Source organism: Xenia sp. Carnegie-2017, unplaced genomic scaffold, assembly GCF_021976095.1.
Source record: "Xenia sp. Carnegie-2017 unplaced genomic scaffold, XeniaSp_v1 HiC_scaffold_22, whole genome shotgun sequence".
NCBI classification, from domain to species: Eukaryota; Metazoa; Cnidaria; class Anthozoa; order Malacalcyonacea; family Xeniidae; genus Xenia; species Xenia sp. Carnegie-2017.
Genome location: NW_025813485.1, coordinates 5,065,950 through 5,086,731, shown reverse-complemented (window position 1 = coordinate 5,086,731; position 20,782 = coordinate 5,065,950). Strand labels below are relative to the sequence as shown.

The following is a 20,782-nucleotide window of genomic DNA, read 5'->3' as shown; positions in this document are numbered from 1 at the left end:
ACTTTCCGAATTTATTTATTCACACTTTCCGAATTTATTTATTCACACTTTCCGAATTTATTTATTCGCACTTCTCGAATGGTGCTTCCATTTGGGAAACTTTGTTTACTATGAAATAATATGAAATTTCATATTTCACAACAACAAAATGGCGGAGGAAAACGTTACTTCATCGACCGTTCAGCGTGCTGCAGAAGCTTTGCGTACTTTGCAGACGCTTAATACTAGTGATATTCAACGTCTTGCTTCACTGTCAGCATCGTCACCTCAAACTACTACGTCGAGGAATTCTTACAACTCAGTTTCACCGTTACGGGAAGAACTTTCGCAGCGTTTCCCAACTCTCACTCGTTTCCTGGTTTTCCATTACATTGACATATTGGAGGAAAATAAGCAAAATCATCAGCTGTTGGTGACTCTGGAATGTAATTTGTGACCATAACCTTTAGGGGCTGTTTACATGATCCCGGATAGCCGGGATTCAGCCGAGCGTTAAATGATTTTGGCAAATGGAAAAGATTTAATACTTATCATCAGATAATTGTTCTTCAGCACTTTCACAATATTCTGATTTAATAACTATACGCATAACATTCAAAATCAAACAACAAATTTGGCCTAATTTGAGAATAACAACAGGAATTACTTGCGGCACTTAACAAACAGTTGTAATTTTTTCGCTTAAAGTTTTATCTCTTTTCAATGCGTCGAAATGATTTAACGTCTCACTGAATCCCGGTTAGCCGGGATCATATGCAAACAGCTCTTTAGTGAACGCGTCGTTTCAAGGCAGAAAACAAGTGCATTATAAAGGCGTTGGTCATTTCGCATTTGCTCGTTGTCTACTTCGTAATCGGTAAAGACCAATGACATTTGCTCTGTCAACAACCTTTCCAGTCTTCGAACAACAGATTGGATATATTCTTCGGTGACTGATTCTAGATTTTCTCTAAAATCTCTAAGCTCACCAAAAGTCTTTCAGTTCATCCACAAAGATTAAAAGCCATGCTCATTCCTTTCCCTTGCAATGAAGCGCCATTGTTGATAACTTTTTAAGCAGCATTGCAGTAACTATAGTTTCAAATGGAAGTACCATTAGTGAATAAATAAATTCGGAAAGTGCGAATAAATAAATTCGGAAAGTGCGAATAAATAAATTCGGAAAGTGTGAATAGTGCGAATAAATAAATTCGGAAAGTGTGAATAAATAAATTCCAAGTGTGAATAAATAAATTCGGAAAGTGCGAATAAATAAATTTGTGAATAAATAAAATGAAGTGAGAATAAATGAATAATCCTAAATTCCATTGTCACCAATTAAATTCAATTTGAATGTTGTCGTCCATAATTAAAGAGTTTGCTGTAAAGAAATCCCGCCAACACAACGTTTACAAAGCAAAATGAGATTTTAGTAAAGATATGTTACATTACTTACACGTACATTTTACATACATGTCAAGCGAGCATGCATCGCTGCATCAGAGCATGTATATTGAATCTTATGAATGTTTAGTTTGTTAATTAGGCTTAATTTTTACTTTATAATCAAGTTCTCTAAAATTATCAATTAATGTTAATGATATAAGCTGGGTTAGACGACAATTCAAATATATACTTTCTTGTTTTAACATAAATATATTTTTGCACATCATGGTATAAATATTATTTTTTAATCTTTCTGATTTCAGGCAATCTGAATTTCAGGGTTGTTGTTGGAGAAGGGCCCCACGAAAGGTTAATCTGGTCCCGATTCATATATCTTGTTCGCGCATTTAGAAATTGAATCGAAAAAACTCCTAGGCCGACGACAATGTTGTTATTTATTAAATTATCATAAATGCAAAGAACCTCAATTTTCATTCCTTTCATCACGGTATCACCATTCGTTATCTTAACTAGATTACTTTAAAGGTAGTGAATGCTGACGTTCTTCATTGCGCCTTTTGGAAATTACAGATTAATGCATTCTACGAAATGGCACAGTTTCCACGTTTTGCAATAATTTTTCCTCAGCCTTACTTCATATTATTCACTGCTGCCTTGCTCGCTCCAACTGATCAATGCACTTGAATGTCAAGTCAAGCTTTTTTAAGCATTTAGCTAACGGCTATTCGAAACATTTACAATATGGAATATTACAACAAGGTTGACGATGTATGTTCGTTGGCCAGGCGTTCGGATATCCAAGTTGCTTAGGTACAGGAAGAATGCTCCGCCGATGGACATCTACGGCATTCTTAATCTTTGCTATGATAGTTTTATGAGCTGCAAGATCGGTATCAAGTTGATACATTTCATAGGGATCATTTGTGATATCATACAGTAATGGGGGATCATGACGGACAACATCTTCACCAAAGCATGGGCACATCACATATTTTTCATCACATGTCTGGTATCCATCTCTCCATAAAGGAGTGTGAAAATGTGCTTTCCACGTATTATTTCCATGGCGAGGTCGGTATCTTACTGCATGGATAGCATTACCACAATAATGGAACATAAACTCATGAGGAGATACTGTTTCTTTCCGCATCAAAAGTGGCAATATATTTTTCCCATCTATATGTCTATCTTGCAATGTACGTCCACCTGCTAACTCAATAATTGTTGCAAATAAATCCATACCATTAGTTGCTTCATTGATAGTAATTCCATTAGGTATATGATTTCTCCACATAACTACAGTTGGAACACGTATGCCTCCTTCCCACGTCTGTGCTTTGCCTAATTAAATAGGAGTATGTTGTTCAAGATTTTTTGCAGCTCATATCACAAAGTTGTGTATTAGATGGAAGTAGATTGTTTTACGTTTTCTGCAGCTCAAATATAAGGTTGTGTAAGGTTTTGTGCTGCAGTGTATTAGATGGAAGTAAAGTTTTTTCTGCTGCTTATATCCTAAAGTTGCGTCAATTGCACGAGATGTGGCGAAGTGTTGGAATCACAAAAGGACTAAAATTTTTACCTCCTTTATATTTTCCACTTGAGCCGCCGAGTTTCTCTCCTGACGGTAACTTAATCTCTAGGAATGGACCATGGTCAGAGGTAAAATAAACGAACGTATTATCCAAAAGATTTTCTTTTTCGAGCGTTTTTATGATTTCTCCAACACTCCAATCCATTTCTTCAACGTTGTCCCCATATCGCCCATGTTTGCTGTGACCTTTAAAACGTGGAGACGAGAACAGAACTGCGTGGACTTTTGCAAACGAAAAGAAAAGAAGGAAGGGACCATTTTTATTACGTTTGACAAACTTTTTTGCTTCGTTAGTAAATCGGACTGTGAGGTTCTCAAGCTGTATCGGTTGTTCTACGATATCGAAATCGCGCATTACAACGCAAACACTTCGTGCAAATACGCTTTGTATAACAAATGGTACGACTACAACAACAAGTGCATTTATAACAATAAAAAATACAAGCGATTTCCTAGAAAAAAGTCCAGTGAGAAATATCCCCACTGTTAACAGAGACAACGCAACTAAAAGACGGCGAACTGATTCTTGCATAATGTGCAACAGACTTGAACCTTCGGAAAGAGGACCACAATCTCTCAAGTTTGTCAGTGGTAGGCCATAGAATTCGTCAAAACCCATATTTTTTGGATGATGACAATTTTCCTGCTCCTTGCAATGCAGGCCTAGATGCCATTTTCCAATCAAGCCTAAAAGGAAATCATGTATGACAATTTGTTAACCTTTTGAATGCGAACAGAAAAGCACAAATTTTTATTTTTATGCATTGAAGGAATGTTTAAAAGTGTGCTGATAGAAAAAATAATGAGAAATAATGAGAAATTAACAACTGCTCATTGTAAGCCTACGTTGTTCATTGTAAGCCTGTATTGCTCATTGTATAAGCCTATGTTTTTCATTGTAAGCCTGTGCTATTCAAGAGTGTATGAAAAGTTATCAATATTTTATAAACACACCTGTTTGGTAACCATTTTCTTGCAAAATTTTGGCAAATGTTGTTTCATTTTCTGGTAGACCTGCATTGCAAGCAAGGTTCGTAATAATTCTTAATTCATTCGGCGCTGCAGCCAAGCCAGAGCGTATAGCATATCGTCCAGTTAACATTGCCGCACGACTTGGAGTACATATTGACTCCGGGGACAAGTTATGATTTAACTTTGCTCCTTGCGCTGCCAAACTGTCAATGTTTGGAGTCTTAATCGTTGTGTTGCCAAAGCATCCTATATCACCTATACCTAAGTCATCAACCAAAAACACCACGACATTAGGTCGCGATGATTTACTCCCACTCATTTTATAAAAATCAATTGCAAAGCTTTCCATAATAAAAAATATGCAGTTCAATAACAATACAAGATACATTAATGTTGCAGCCATTTTCTTGTCTTGTTGGAGTGCGTAAAACTGATTAATGTGTTTGTACACATTATGTTTTTTATAAAATCACGAGTAATTTTGTTTTCATCACGCAATCATTTCATGGCACACTCACATGACTTGTAGCCTCACGATGTCACGTGCGAGGTTGTAACATGTATATATTTTCATTTTTGTAATATTCTTCTTGAAACTACGATGCAGAAATGTTTATACTTGAATAAGGAAACAATAGGAAAATGGTGCGCAAGTAAACGGGGCAAAAATTTACTACTGGTCAAATGTTTACCAACTTTAAAATAGCACTGACACCCTGACATTCTAAAGTCAAAATAAAATCCACCTGTTTCACATTTCAAGTGCCTTGTGAAATAGTTTACATGGTCAGGTGATGCTCACGCATTATAATGTTAAAGCAAACTTCGCCAATGTCGAAGGTCGGTAGGTCTCTGTGATTGATAATTTGATACTCTAGTGTTAGTGTACTCTGTTCTATTAAATGCTCAGATTGGGCAATTTCATTACGCAAGATTTTTCACGCAATACTACCGTAGAAAGTTGATAGTTATTGTTCTACTTCATTCTACATTCTCAAGAAGTCCTAAATCACTTGTGCTACGAAAATCTGTGTCAATAAATTAAGAACTAAAAGTACACAAAATATTTTTTACTTGTGCAGGTGTGCCATACGTCATAAGCCAATCATATCAATTACGTAACGAACGCCAAGGCGTGTTTTTAAGGCTTTGTTATCACCCGGCAACAATACGTCACAACATTGTACAAGCTTTTTTATTGGCGCAGAGCACAGTATATTTTTGTTCACGTATCACGTCAGCTTTCGTAATTCTCTCAAAGTTTTCTTGTGACCTACGTATACATGATGTAATTGTTTCATCGAAGAACTCTCTGGAACGTCAACGCGGATTATTATTTAAAGTCCACAATCTTGTAATATTACACAAAGCAAAATTGAAGTTGAATCTTCAGAGAATCATGAAAGACGAAATTGATTGTGCTTGCGAGTTCTTATATTTGAACATCCGTTCATCTCAAGAAGAAGTACTGATCCGTGAGAGGTTAGACTTATTCAGAAGAGCATTACGAAAGTCTTTAGTTGAAAGGTTCTCCGATCATTGGTATCCAGACAAACCGATGAAAGGAAGCGGTTTTCGATGTATAAATATTGACAAGGACAGCAAAATCGTTGATCCACTTCTAGTAAAGGCTGCTGCAGTGTGCAACATCTCAAAAGATGTTTTGCTTTCGACATTTTGTTCAGGCCTGGCGCTGTGGATTGATCCTGGCGATGTCTGCTACAGAACGGGTATCAGTTCCAATGTAATATCACTTTATAAATCTGCAAATGTCGAAAGTATACAATTACCTCTCCTACACCAACCACATTTATTGTCAAGTTTATCACATGGACGATTGCAACCATCGAACTTAATCTCGTATTCGTCAAACTCGAACAAGCCAATCAACCATAATATATTACAGCAATATGAAAATTTCACGCGATATTACTGGACCAGTGCAAACTATGTAGTTCCAAAGCAGATAACTGAAGTTTACTAACATTCTTTACTTACCCATGGTCCAATGACAATGTACTCATTCCAAACCTATTGTGTTTGTATTTCTCCCAACTTTCGAGCGTGTCATTCGATGATAGTTTCCTAGCTTTATATATTGTGAAATTTTATATTTAGAGCTTTTTGAACTTTTTCATGTTGTCTGTATAAAACTCATTCTCTATTAAAAGCTACACTAATGAATATTTAAAGATAGTGTACAGTACAAAATTTTGCAGATTTAGCGAAAATTCTTGTAAATAGTTCATTATATATTTTTTTAATTGATGTTAATAATAGGGTCAGAGGAAATATATTGAAAACAGTGGTGCTAATGAGTCACTCTTTCAAAAATGTTTAAAATGAGTATCCTTGCAAGCGAAACATGCCTAATAAAGCAATAATTCGGAAAAAGAAGGATATAACCAAGAAAAGTGGTGTCGAATATGAAATCTACAAACTTACATCCAACAAAAAGAGGCTCATTTATTCCAAAGCTGTTCCCTCAGTCGATTTGCTGAATGTCAAAATTCATCCAGCAAGTTCACAAAGTGTAATTTCAGAATACAAGGTGTCCCCCAGGAAAGGTACACAGAAAGTCAAAAACTGTCATTGATTATATACCGTTGTTTAAAGTGGGGTAAATATACAGACAAGAGAATTAGATGAAATATTCTTTTCACAAATTTATATAAACAAAACTCATTCTATTGGAAAACACTGAAAATTCAATAAGCAATTTAGAAACAATGGGATTATTTGTTCATTTCGCGGGATGTCGGCCAACATACTAAACTATTTATTTTTTTAAAACTTTCTCCAAGGGATACATAAACATAAAAAATTGGAGCAAGGCTAAGGTGTTCTACGTTTTGGGACTTTCTGATCGAGAGGGTGTCACACTCTTACACCCAACCCCATAAAGTGCACCCCAGCCTTCGTTATATTTGTAGTAATCGTTTAAGCCATCACAGCTTACAGTTACAGCTTACACAACTTTAATACTTAGATATACACAATTGGTGAAATCTTCCACCCCCTCCCCTCGATTGTAGACCACTTGGTGTTTAGTCTTCAAAAATGGCTGTATTACGTGACTAATCATTTATATAATAGTTGAAGATGAACATGTTATATAAAAAGTATTATTTTAACTTGTTCAAATATCGACTCGTGATGACTTTAACCCAGGCTGCAGTATATTTATAAGCTAAAAACTCTAGGCTAGATTTTGTCCTACTATTTGCTTTCATCATGAACAAAATGCTGACCCCTACTGGCCCAACTTAATCAGAATGCACACTGCGCCTCCTTTTGATGGATGTTTGTTGAGCATCTCGTCGAATATCGACAACACTCGACAAAGTGTTGTCGACCAATGTAACAACTCAACGTGTCTTATGTGTCTACCGTAAAATTCACTAAAAATCGCTTATCAACGAAAAAAAAGATAACAGTTTTGATAGCTTATATCACACAGCATCGCCTAAAATGAGACAACTTAAAGGAAAACCAGCTAAAGAATCCAGAAAGCAAAAACGTGAAAGACGAAAGAACAATATAAGAGGCCAAGAACTCGGACTGAAATATGCACTACCCGCTATCATGTTTGCTTTGTTTTTGTTGGCTATTTTCATTTATAACGCTACTCATTGATGAAGTGGACAGCGTGGTGAGCCAATGAATTAATTGTATTTTTATTACGTCTGAACTGTATGGGATCTTGGTTTGAACGGCTTTGGTTTTCATGTCTTTTATATTGTACACCAATTAGTCAAAGATTACGTATCGTACGTATTTGTATTGAAATAGTTTGTCTTTTACGAAGAGTACTCTACTGCTAAATAGATTGTTATCGCGAGATCATATTTATCTGTAATTACATCGAATTGTACATTTCTCTCAATTTTTGTCATAATATGATTTCTCTAGACAACAAATTTGAATATATTTATAAAAATAAAAATGTAATGCCAAGAACTATTAATTTATGCAATAATCAATACTTGTATATGTATTGTTAATTATGGTGATATTGGTGATATTGCTAATTGTTTCAATGGTTGTCAAGAGTACTAGATGTCTGATGCAAACTAAAATTTGCCATAGTAACAATTTCCTATGAATGTTGGGTATTCAGTACCTTTTAAAGGCTTTTAAATTATAAGTCAGGAAGTTGTTAGTATCTGACAGGCTAACTCATTTATCATGCACATATCCTGAATCAAACCATTTCTACCAGAGGAAGTCAGATTCTAAAAACATATTTAAATCTGGGGCATTATAAAATGTAGCCTATTTCATCTTGTTTTCACATGACCTTCATTTTCAATATTATCATCAACATTGCATCTAATGTATTTTTTCTCCAAGATATGGAATAATGTCACAAAACACAAATCCTTCTCCTTGAAATGCTTTTTTGAGATCATCCTAAAACATCAACACTTACATTTACTCATGTGTGAATGTTAAACTGGCTTACATGCAGAAAAATTTCAAGAAAATCCACATATAGGTATCCCCATGTATGGATTTTCATCTTTTTTAGAGGAGCAATGCTAAACAGTTTTAGTGTAGGGGGAGATAGTAAGTGATCTAAGACAAAGTAAGGTAGTAAAGATTTTAGGGTCGGTTGGGTAGTGCAGCCACCGAAGGTAGTGTAAAGATGAAATGTTGCCGTAAATAAATATTGGGAGGGGGGAGGGGTTGAAATGTTTCTTAGGGGTCAACAATTTCTTTAGTGGGTGAAATCTGATGTTTGGGGATGGCACTCCCCTTGAAAATCTGTTTATGTGAAATAGCATGTGCAAATTCTTGAAATAGAATGTGCACATGATAAAAAAATAGGAAGATGGTGATTGATGAAGAAATGTATGTATGTATAATTAATACATTTGATCAAATTAACTGAGCAAAATGTTCAATGCCTTGGCCCTTGGCACATAAACTGCAAATCTGAAATTAATTGCTCATGGTTTTATGGCCAATTAGCATTGGAGAAATCAATCTTAGCTGGTTCCTCTTGTGTGTAAAGCTTTATGCTGACTTAGCACACTACCTTGTGAGTCTCATCAAGGCATAAACCAATCACTGCTCCACCACTTCCTGGAAACTTTGCTGCTGATCCATACTGTGGAAATGAAAGTCAGTTTGATAGTTTTAAAACATTACATTCATAACATTTTTGTATCATAATTGTTCTTTGATCGTAAGTTTGGAATTTGAATAATGTCACAGTTAGGACGTGAGTTTCATAACCAAACACGAAAAAGTACCTACATATTGACTTTTACACATTCAAAGAAAGCAAGACGTCAAAATTCGATCCTCAACACCTCTCGGAAGCAGACACCAGGTTATGTCCAAAAGGTGTTGCCCGCTTAGGGGAGTTTGACTGTATGTCGAAAATCTACGCATCAAAAGTTCGTAACGCATTTTAAGTATGAACACATACGTACCTTACGGGCAAGTTCAACCATTTGTAAGTTTGAATCCCCCAATGCAGCATCACCGTAGATTTTTCTAAACATAAAACCGCAAGAACCGTACGTTTTCATCGATGTAAATGACTTTAGAAAAAAGGTTGTGATAAATACGTACAGACCTTCTCAAATTGAAGTTACTGTTCATTATTTGGGCTAAACTGCAACAGACATACATCATAAATAGTAAAAAATAGTTGTCCAGCCAACTAACGCGTGACTTTGTTGGAAATAAAAGTAAAAGTGAAAAATCATTTGCTGCACAACATTTTGGAAAACTTATATACGTAGGCGGTACCGTACTGAATTCATCTGGCATTAATTGAGTAACCTATGGATTGTGTTACTTACTAAATGCTAACTACCTATAATGATAGATTTCGAGATTGACGATTGAACATACCTTGACATATCGTGATTCTCAAGAGCAACTCTAAAAGATAAATAAAAGTTATCAAAATCGGACATCACTATTTGAAGTTGATGTTCAAACTAAACGTTGCCTGTATTAGCATTATGAACATTGTCGAACGGTCGCACCATTTCAAAAACAAAACATAAAACATTTCTTCAAATATCGTGTTCATCAAACAAGTAAAATTCTATTCAATAATGACCTTGCTTTGTCAGTATATTCACTAAATGTTTTCATCGCAGCTATAACTTCTTCATCACCTAAAGATAAAATCCAAATTATTTAATGCTTTCACTTGCTCAGATGTCAGAAATAATGTTTAAACAGTTTTGAAAGTATGCCAAATGTTACCTTGCTCCCACTTTTGTCTCACATTGCTATGAATTTTTCCTTACAAGAATGAGAAGTCCTGTCATTATCTTTTTCAATAAAGCTTCTAAAACTGGAGTACTATACGTAATGTCGTAAATGTTATACCTGAGTCACTTGGGTCAGTAACATACGCAAGCCATAGCTTTGGAATAACGTCAACAGGTAGATTTACATAGTTGCCTAGATAGAAACAAACTTAACTGTCAAATCAGAACAACATCAAATAAACATTCTAAATAGTTAAATTACTTATGACATATTATTGAAGTAGTGATGTACGTGTATCGCTATTATTTAATCATTTTCTTACCATATCCTTGCTTTTTAATAATTTCCTTATCAAAATCCATGTACACAAGACCTTCGTACACCTTAAATTTGCACATAATTAACGTTGGCAAATTAAAATTAGAAATTTCCATAAATTTAAAATTAAGTCATTTATTGAATTAAAAACACTGCATATAATGCATGCATTTATGTAGTCATGAGTCGTGACTAAATAACTGTAGCTACTCAATTTCCATACAAAGTTTATTTTACAATTTTTTAAAACCAACCTGAATGACTCTATCTTGCAATCCAGCATTAATGAACAATTCATCTTTTTCCACATTCAATATAAATTGAGGTTGAATTGGCTTTTCAAGATCCTTTACAAGTGTAAACTCTCAATTAATGCATACTTCACTAATGCCTTCATTTTGAACAAGGCAATAATTTGGGAACATAATATATCATGCCAGGTGAGTAAGACTTATTTTTTTGTTGCTACACCCAAATTCGGAAAAATTCACAAAAACTAGCAAAAAAAGTCATAGGAATGTAATGTGGTTTTTTAAACTTTTTTGATCTCGAACTTCAGTAACTTTGTTTGAGCACGCAAATAATAACTCTGAACTGTTTATCTTATATTTGTGAGATAACTATATGAATAATATATGTTTGAATTTGACCTACCAAATCATTTAGATTGAAAAAATCCATAAGGCATCTTAAGGTTGCAGTAACAATCGCACTACAATTTAAAACATAAAAAGTTCAATATCTTCAAAATCGACACAATAGCTAAGCTATTTTTTATGCACTGACGGCATAACAGGATTGTCTAATTGCCTTTTCGTAAAAGTTACCTGCTTCCAGCCAAACCCTGAAGAATTAAAAACAATTTAATAAAGAAATTACATCTGTACACATGAACACAGGACGAAAATCAATCATCGTCACTTTAAAACATACCACTTGCCTAGGAATGTTTGTATCATAGCTGAGTGTAAAGTTTCTCTTAGCAAGTGCTATTCTATAAAGAAATGGACACAAGTAAACAAAGTCAAAATTTTTTGCCTTGGGTGAATAAAACAAAAAAAAAACAACGAAGAAAATTATTTGGATCATAAATACTACACACCCATGATCTGAGCAGAATTGATAAAATTTCTTGCAAGTTGCTTGTAACAATCGCAATCCTCCAAAATACCTTAATATCATATTAATATGCTCAAAAATATATAAAATAAAACTCTTATTGTGTAGGGTGGCAAACGAACGGGTTTCAATGCCAAATTAGTGATTTTTATCAACAATGACGTCACATGAACGAAGTCTAGCATGATGCACATGACTAACAGCAATTATACACGTTGATTTTGTAAAAAGAAAGACCAGAAGAAAAATTAAATCGATTTACGCGTTACCCTTCTTTTCTACTGATTCCATGAAGATCACCTAAACTTCCAAATTCTGTTGGATCGTTCAACGGATGAGGAACAAGAACCTAAAATGTGGTGCAAGTTTTTAATCATACATCAGGTACATGAAGTGTAAGAGGAAACAAAAAAGTCAAGAAATTCAACGACTTTACACTTCCAGGAAATAAACCCTTGCAGTTAATCAATGACAAAAAAACAACTAACCAGTTTTTCGCTTTCCGAAATTGATACTTCTGCCCAGAAATTTGATATAGACAATGCGATAGTTTTACCATAGAAACCATCAGATGGATTGCCCACAAGACCGACTCTAGAAAATGAAAAGAAGAATGCAAACAACTTGAGGCAATTTTAATGACTCAAATCATATTTTTATATGCAAATAACATTGCATCTGAACCTCAAAGTTTACCTGGCGTACACACGTGACGTGAAGGAATGTCTTACAAGCTGAGATCGCATATTCGCAAAATAGGCCACCCATCTTTGGTAGTCGGAAAGACCCTAATATCATAGATTATTAATTAACACAGGTGTTCATAGTAAAGTATACACGTTGGACTTCATTGACTGATTGTATACAGAGTCGTTAGATGAAAGTATTGAAGAGTGAAGACGTTCTCAACTTACCACTTTCCCTATTAACTGAAAACCCGTTGGTAATTTCATTCCAAATACTGGTGTCTTCTTGACAAGCCATTCCTTTGAAAATGAAACCATTAGAATCTTGCCTTCGTGTATTTACTTCTACGTATGTATGTCCTGAGTAAACTTCGTTTCTGCACACGGATGATAACTGTTACTTGATCAGTAATGACAACCCACACACAGACTGTATACAACCTTGCGTATAAACTTTCATACAGACTGACATACAGATGATCACGGCACGCATGATCCCTTGCAGCTCGTTAAAGAAATATTAATGTACGTATAAACTTTCATACAGACTGATATACAGATGATCACGGCACGCATGATCCCTTGCAGCTCGTTAAAGATATATTAATGTACGTATAAACTTCTCTGATCAAAAAACAATCAAACGTACCATATATCTGCCAAATACCCTTTCCTCGGGTTTTTGATTATTTTTTAGAAACTCTTCGACGGTGTATAATATGTCCTTGCGAAGACAATAAAAAACCTGAAAAAAATTCACATCAGACGTGATCATATTTCCAGTTCAAAAATATTTCTTCAATATTCTATCTTCATGGCAGTTGAAAAAGACGATATCGCATTACTGACAGGAAATGGGGCTTACCACGCTTGCTAACCTTGATTTTGTTTCATGCGGTTCTGGTTTTTCAAGAAACTTTACAATCCTAAAAAGGGAAAAAAAAGATTTCTCTGGATATAAGTATTATGGGACCCCCTAATCAGGAGATCATATATATATATATACAATCAGCACTTACATATGCCAACTTTATTACCTGTTTGAAGTTGGGCAAACTTCAATGATTCCTCTTGTTCGGGTGGATTCGCTTTCATCCATTTCATAATAAATAGCTAGTTCACCTTTCTGCAAAGCAATTTTCAATTTCATTTAAAACAAGCATTGTGTTCCACCAAATTATCATTGAAAAGATGGTGGTAGGTATTTTGTTATGATCATCAATGATACCTTTGTCTTGAAATAGTTAATTACTTGACATATGTCAAATTTTTGATCCTGAAACAACATGTCGCCAGCCACCTTTTTCAAAAGATATGTATGGATCAAAATTTCAAAGAAGAAATATTTAAATGCAAAATTTCAGGATATTTTTAATGGTATTTTTTTAATGAATCGAAAAAAATATTTGTACAAATATTTCTAAAAAATTGTTTGTCCAACTATAGCACAGTATGTGTTGAAAGCAATTTAATTGTAGATGTTGACAGCCTGTTAAAATTGATATACTTACATATAATACGTACTATATATGATAATTGAAATGTTTAAAATATAATAATATTTAATTCAGAGAAATCAAAGATAGGCTAGTGAAACAATAACTTCTTGCTAAAATGATGGTTATCATACCACTAGGACATCACTGTTGATGTTTTTATTACGCAGTACCAGTTCAAAATCTGCTACAGATCCAAGCCTACAAATTAAAGATTAAGTAAACTTTAAGCTGCAGTACATTAACTGAATTGGCACTTTATAGCATCAGTTAGATGGCTATTATAGAATAAATGATGAAGCAGCAGAATCTAAAGTCATTTTGTATACGTACATACCTAGATTGGAAAGTAGTTGATCCATCATTGACAATGTTTTCCATGGGAAAATCATGTGCAGTTGCCCACCGTTCATAATGCTTGTATCTTAATTATAGAAAAAAAATTATGGTGTTAGGAAATATAGTGAAATAATGTTTAACTTTCAAAATTTTCTTACTTGTCTGCATTAGTGACCAAGTAAACAGCTGAAAAATACTGACGTCTAAACACAGAATTTAAAATCAAACATGACGTTTTTTGCCTCACAAATAGAGACTGGATTCCCTATTGGCTAATGACAAATATGTAAGTAGTAGATGTGACTATTTTAAGAGATGTGACTATTATGTAACTATTATAACCAAAGATTGTAAAGTATTCAATTTAACTGAAGTACTTTTACTGAAATAGAGCTACTTAGTTTTTGCCTTGACGTTTTGCAAAAAACAGTGTTAATCATTTCAATATTTAGGTCCAATAACAGTTTATCTTCCAATCTTGAGACCTATTACCACCTTTACCAATCAGTCAAACCCCAACATACTCAACAAGTGAATGTTCACTTACACATTTATAGCATCCCACCAGAAATCAAGAATCTTCTTTCCCCCTACACCAGGTAACAATGCTTTTGGTACTCCTTGAAGGTGATTAAATTTTCCAGAGGGATCATTCTGAAAATTTGTGACCAAAAGTGAAATAAGTTTATGTGGACTTCTGAATTAACGGAATTTACATATTGTATTAGTAATACTTGGTTCATAAATCACTTCCTTATTATCGCCCTTAAAAATTTCCTAAAAATGCTCATTCTCTTTTCCATACATGAAAACGAGTAAAGTTTATCAAATATGTATCATGTATGTACCTTAATTTCATTCTCCAATTTTGTTCCATGGCCAGCCACAAGGATTATACATATCATTTTTACCTTTTAGATAATAAAAGAAATTACTATTTCTAATTCATTTCTTCTTTCAATTAGAGTTTTACGAAAACATTTATGCAGAAATGAACATTTTACGTTTGTTACCAGTGATTTGTTACATAGCAAAAATTTCTACCGCTGATCATGAACCGAAAAGGCGCATAAACAAAATGGTGGACGAAGCTACAAAGAAAACTCTCGCTGCAATTCCTCTTTTAAAAACTAAAGCTGGTCCAAGGGATAAAGATTCGTGGGTGATAAGACTTAAAGAAGAATATGGCTCCCTTATAAAAGTATAATGACTCTATTACGTTGTCATTTTCTATTTTTATTTTTGTTCTAAGTGTTGAATTTACAGGAACGGCTGCCGGCTGGGACGTCAGAAGGTTTTTAATTGGCGAGGCAGTTATTCATATGTTTGTTATAGCCGATCATACTAAACAATTGATTTCAAAAGAAATTAATCAATGCAAAAGATGCAAAACATCAGATAATGCACGATTTATGAATATTGCCCCAATGTTTGACGTCCCAGCACCCCCCTGCTTATCGCATCAGGTAATACGACTTAGATAACATAAATTTGATTTTCATTATTTTGCCATTAGTATGTTGGAAATAATAAACATGCCGACAATGACTGGTTTCGTCTTGAATCCAATAAGGAGGGCACAAGGTTAGCTTTGAGCTAAGCAATATTCTTCTTTTACTCATCATTCAGAAACATTCAATCATTAATAATATTGAAGTCTAACTTATTTGATGATTTTGTATGATTTCAGGTGGTTTGGTAAATGTTGGTTTGTGCATAACCTGCTAAAATATGAATTTGATATTGAGTTTGATGTAAGTTGTAGTCATGAGCTAATATTAACAAATGTTACTTGCAGCAAATTTACCATGCAGACTATGCATAAACAATTCATGCATGTTTTTAATGGTCTTCATTATCTTAGATTCCTGTAACATATCCTACCACTGCTCCAGAAATAGCAATACCTGAGCTGGATGGAAAAACTGCAAAAATGTACAGGTAAGATATCTAAGTTGAACAATTATAGATGCTTGAAGTGAGTTGTGATAAAGCAATGTTGTATCTTGAAACAAAGTTATTGAAAAATTCAAGTTTGTTGCAGAAGGTATATTTTACATCCCATTTCTTTCTAAATTCATTTCATCTAAGCTCATTTTTTCAGGGGAGGAAAGATATGCTTAACTGAACATTTTAAGCCATTATGGGCACGAAACGTACCCAAATTTGGAATAGCACATGCCATGGCATTGGGTGTAAGTGTTAATATGTGTATACAGTATCAACAAATTTCTTTAAAAGATAGATAACTCTCATTTTCTGTTTTCAACAGCTTGGACCATGGCTTGCTGTTGAAATACCTGATCTGATTGATAAAGGAATTGTGGTTTACAAAGAGAAAACTGCAAAATGAAGATTGCATAAAATGATTTTATACATTGTATAATAGTGTGTTGTCCAAGGAAATGTCTGCATGCTAGAGTATTGAATTTTCACATTTTTGCTATGAAATTCAATCTGTATTATACAATATTGATGTAGCACATTAAATTTGAACCAAACAGCCATGGTATAAATGACTTGATTCCAGAGATTATGTGCAAAAATCCAAAGCATCATAAGAATTCAAAGTGAAACAAACACTGCCTAATTAGTAATAGGTTTGTACAATGTTTTGATTAATCATATAAAACACTGTTTTAAATATAGTACAATTTTTGATACCATGTTATGACAAAAACTATAATTACAGAAAATAAAAGACAATTGTCTAGCCAACACCCACCAATGATGCCAGGATTTTTTTCTTGACAAAAGCAACATGTAAGGTAACTGTTGTCATGGAAAAAAATTACTTTTCACTAAATATGTATGTATGCTGCAATTCATTTCAGGGTCAATGTCAAGTATTGGCCATTTTTTTCTCTCGCATTGACTGAAGCTTTTTCATCCATCTACTTTTTTTGATTTCTTCTGGTTCATGTAACTAAAGAGGAAAAAAAACTATTTAACATTAAGTAAATTGGGATGTGTTTGAATCTTTAAAAACCCATTGATTTGGAGATTTCCAAAGTTTATTTTCTGGTATGTAATATATGCGTTGTGACTCACAAAAGCCACACAATCCAGGTTGGAATCCTTTAATGTCTTGTGATCTCTGGCATAAAATTCATGGTGTGCATAATTTGGCATAAACTCCAGAGTACATACAAAAAGTGCTGACAAAGCCCTGACCTGGCATACAATTTTAAAATGTGCTTGCAAAATAATGGGCTCAAAAGAGCAGTTTTAATTTAGAGATCTTCAAATCGTTACTACATTGTCTATGTTACAACAGTATTGACAACCTGTGATGCCATGATTCCATCTTTCTCTGAGTGTTGCTGATTACTATCATTAAATGGTACATTTAAGATGGTTTTTGAAACAGGAGCACTACCAAAAATAGCATCTTCATGGCCTTTAACATGCGAATTGATACTTGAGCCATTTACAGCCTAAATCAAATAATTTCATTTTGATTTCAACAAAAATACAACCTGACAATACAAACATCTTCTCTCACCTGGGTTTGTGATACAAATGTTTCAGGGGTAAACCCATCACTATTAATCTTTGCAATAGTTTCAGCACTTGGTATATAAGAAGTTGGGTCTTGAGAATCTAATGTATCATCAAAAACATCTCTGTGAGCATGGAGAACATTGAATCAATACTGTTGTATGTCAAATCATTCTTGTCAAACAACATTCGTGCAATTAATGTTAAACTCACCCAGATTCTTTACTTTGTTTCTCTTAAGTCTTTTGCCAGGCTTTGATGAATAAATAATTTTGAAAATACGTAAACACAGTGAAATTAACTAAAGAAACTAAAACTATGTTTGGCTACACTGTCTTGCAGATTTCTGGTGAAAGAATTTTTTTTAAATGAAAGAATGCATAAGTATTCACCCCCACCAGAAGCCAGTAGCTAAACACAATTACCTTCCTCCCATTAAAAACAAATCAACAACATTTCACCATTAATACAATATTTAACAATTCACATACTGTAAATGCCCCCTTTAGCACTGCTCCCACTTAAACACCACTCTCAGTTAAGTGCCACAACACTCAGAATCCGAAGCTATGTATTTAACACCGCTCCCAGTTAAACGCTGCATATGAGTGATGTTAGTGAAGTGTTAATCAAAAGAAATATAAAGTTACTAAGTTAAGTTACATTATATTTTATCATGTAAATAGATCTTGATAAATTTATTTTTGGAGCAGTAAAAATGTTTGGTGCGCACCTTAAGTCAAAAGTTTTTTAATAAGCACCATTCTCACTTAAGGTTGATCCCAGATAAATGACACATTCAAAATCAGACAAGCCGGTACTAAAGCTAGCATTTATGGTAGGTAGGTATGTCATATAATCAGTTTCGTTTAGACAAAGCAAAATATTAATACATTAACACCAGAATATTGATACAGTAAATTGTTACAACAGAATACTTACACCTCTTGATCTGGAAGATCTTGAACTTGAAGATGATGAACTAGATGAACTTCTAAAATCATGAAGAAAATAAAATTATCAAAATTACTACATAAATATCTAATAAATGCAAAGTTAGTGATAAACGTCAACACTCCATACCAAAAATTCTTGAAAACACAATACATTGGTATCTTGCATGAAAAATTATTCCCATAAAAATGCATACCTATATCTGTTTTTCCTCCTATCACTAGAAGATGAGTGTGACCTATGCCTTCTTAATCTGCTCTTAGAATGACTTCTAGAATGACTGTATCTATCTGAAAAATAATAAATAATATTAATAAGTATGTATATTCCAAAAAGTTAAGCTTAAGGACAAAACAATGTCCTTCATTTTTATTTGTAATATATATATGAAGCCCTTTTTAACATTTTAATGCAACCATATAAATAATATCCAAAGTTACAGACCATTTCTGTTTATGTTAGTTGAATGACTGAATTTTTTGAAAAATATAATGCTTTTTTAATACAATACATGCAAAATATTTAATATACTATGATGAACATAACTGCCAGAATGTGAATTTTTAAGGAATTAGTTGGCACAAATGTAAATAAATACTCACTTTACCTTACAAAGTCCCAGTGTGCGAATTAGTTCAGAAAAAATGATGTGCAATTTTTTCGACAAAAGTGTTACTTTATAGGCATAATCAAATCGATATTACGTTACTTATTATATTGTGCTAATTGCTAAATTAATATTTTCAAACGTGAACAAATTCATATGATTTACGACATTGTTTTTCGTTAAAACCGCTGATTTTTGCACATCGTTTGAAAAAGTGGTGTGCAATTGTTTTCATTTTAGCTAAAACGATGTGCAAATTGCACATTGCACACCGTTAATTCGCACACTGCATAGTCCATAACATAGATACTAATTTTAAGTCTATTAAATCAACATTGAGTAATAAAATTTAAAAAATAAGCCTTAACCCAAAACTCAATATTCAAACATGCAAACAAAAATACAAAAGTAATGAGGTTGAAAGTAATATTTTTTTGAGAGCAATCATTATCTTTATATAACACTTTAATTATAAGTAAAAACTTCCACAGAAGTGACTTGATTTGTCTCAGCAACCAAGATGATGGAGCACAAGAACAGTTAAGCATGCACTTCGAGCAAATAGTAAATGGAGCATTTCATTTAAACATGATTCTTATCTCAACCAAACACCCCTACTACCATTTGGCCAGTAGCAAAAGGTGGCAGCTAAACTGCATTTATTTGCATAGAGCCGCTTTATTTAGTTTTTATCTCAATTCCCTGGCTATGTGGCAAGTGTTGGTCAGAAGAATGGCTCAAAATAAGACCAGATGAAAAAATTAATGAGACTGAAGTTGGATATGTAATATGTTTAATCTCCTATGCTTTGTGAAGCTGGTGTTTCCAAATGACACAAAAGCTGAAAACTTTACGTACCCCTTCGTGACTTGCTACTTACGATCCAAACGATCCGTTTTGAAGGAGCAATTATCAAAAACAGAAAATAAAACAGATCAGAAAACTGCATGAATAGAACTTCATAAAAACCTCATTCCGGCATGAGTATGTGCCACCAGTGTTCACAAATGAATCATAAACCACCTCGAACTGCGTCGACTTCTTCTATGTTTTGAACTTCTTCGATTAAAACGATCACGACTTGTACGCCTTCTGCTCTCTCTACTTCGCGACCTCGATCTTCCATATCGTCTTTCACGCGATCGTCCTCTAGACCTGCTTCGCGAGCGACGTCGTCTTTCCTCTCGTTTTCTTCGAGGTCGCCTACCGTTACGATCTTCTCCGGAGCTGTCTTTTCCCATAATTTCCCAATATTCTCACGCAAGTTTTATAACCATCATTTAATTTGTCATTTAGTATTAAAAATATTCATAATTTATAAAACAAATTTGTTTTTCCCATTACTTTCTCAAATCAACTATCGTCTATAAATTGATCAATCAAGCAATCTGACCGCGGCTGCGGGTGAAGGGCCTGGCACTAACAATTCATCATTGAATGCTGGTCCTTTGCTGGAACTCCAACTCAGGGAGGGAGGGTTGAAGCCGTGATTCAGCAGGTATCCCACTCCCCAGTCCTTGAATAATTATTTTTCAAAAAACGGTAGTTTTTTTCTTTGTAAGTTTCATTTTCA

At 34.0% G+C, this 20,782-nt stretch overlaps 5 protein-coding genes across 7 annotated transcripts; 2 read left to right on the top strand and 3 right to left on the bottom strand.

The window, feature by feature from the left end:
- Positions 1-1,387: 1,387 nt before the first annotated feature.
- On the bottom strand, positions 1,388-4,643 carry LOC124447546 (arylsulfatase H-like). Of its 2 annotated transcripts, XM_046998512.1 has the most exons (4): positions 3,932-4,643; positions 3,530-3,664; positions 2,966-3,199; positions 1,388-2,727 (listed from the first exon to the last, which is right to left on the bottom strand). In XM_046998512.1, exons 1-4 carry the CDS (start codon positions 4,350-4,352, stop codon positions 2,108-2,110), a joined length of 1,410 nt encoding a protein of 469 aa, XP_046854468.1. In that variant the 5' UTR covers positions 4,353-4,643; the 3' UTR covers positions 1,388-2,107. The 2 variants fall into 2 exon arrangements, with proteins under 2 accessions (XP_046854468.1, XP_046854467.1); XM_046998511.1 differs by having other exon boundaries at positions 2,966-3,664.
- Positions 4,644-4,728: 85 nt separating this feature from the next.
- Positions 4,729-6,283, top strand: LOC124447547. The gene is made up of 2 exons (XM_046998513.1): positions 4,729-4,789; positions 5,032-6,283. The coding sequence occupies exons 1-2, from the start codon at positions 4,744-4,746 to the stop codon at positions 5,931-5,933; spliced, it is 948 nt and encodes a 315-aa protein (XP_046854469.1). The 5' UTR covers positions 4,729-4,743; the 3' UTR covers positions 5,934-6,283.
- Positions 6,284-7,602: 1,319 nt separating this feature from the next.
- On the bottom strand, positions 7,603-15,247 carry LOC124447545. The gene is made up of 27 exons (XM_046998510.1): positions 14,996-15,247; positions 14,695-14,801; positions 14,306-14,350; positions 14,146-14,232; positions 13,943-14,009; positions 13,541-13,612; positions 13,350-13,438; positions 13,178-13,238; positions 12,962-13,057; positions 12,541-12,612; positions 12,323-12,414; positions 12,115-12,220; positions 11,896-11,975; positions 11,610-11,678; positions 11,441-11,501; positions 11,335-11,351; positions 11,162-11,219; positions 10,762-10,854; positions 10,512-10,572; positions 10,307-10,381; positions 10,181-10,219; positions 10,032-10,089; positions 9,818-9,847; positions 9,537-9,575; positions 9,391-9,454; positions 8,991-9,062; positions 7,603-8,362 (listed from the first exon to the last, which is right to left on the bottom strand). The coding sequence occupies exons 1-27, from the start codon at positions 15,050-15,052 to the stop codon at positions 8,282-8,284; spliced, it is 1,848 nt and encodes a 615-aa protein (XP_046854466.1). The 5' UTR covers positions 15,053-15,247; the 3' UTR covers positions 7,603-8,281.
- Positions 15,213-16,650, top strand: LOC124447549 (ubiquitin-fold modifier-conjugating enzyme 1). The gene is made up of 6 exons (XM_046998516.1): positions 15,213-15,348; positions 15,664-15,731; positions 15,838-15,901; positions 16,012-16,088; positions 16,252-16,342; positions 16,420-16,650. Exons 1-6 carry the CDS (start codon positions 15,226-15,228, stop codon positions 16,498-16,500), a joined length of 504 nt encoding a protein of 167 aa, XP_046854472.1. The 5' UTR covers positions 15,213-15,225; the 3' UTR covers positions 16,501-16,650.
- Positions 16,651-16,744: 94 nt separating this feature from the next.
- Positions 16,745-20,608, bottom strand: LOC124447548 (luc7-like protein 3). 2 transcript variants are annotated; one of them, XM_046998514.1, is made up of 8 exons: positions 20,233-20,608; positions 20,068-20,081; positions 18,799-18,892; positions 18,591-18,642; positions 17,862-17,910; positions 17,653-17,750; positions 17,435-17,584; positions 16,745-17,073 (listed from the first exon to the last, which is right to left on the bottom strand). In XM_046998514.1, exons 1-8 carry the CDS (start codon positions 20,448-20,450, stop codon positions 16,990-16,992), a joined length of 759 nt encoding a protein of 252 aa, XP_046854470.1. In that variant the 5' UTR covers positions 20,451-20,608; the 3' UTR covers positions 16,745-16,989. The 2 variants fall into 2 exon arrangements, with proteins under 2 accessions (XP_046854470.1, XP_046854471.1); XM_046998515.1 differs by having other exon boundaries at positions 17,862-17,901.
- Positions 20,609-20,782: the final 174 nt, after the last annotated feature.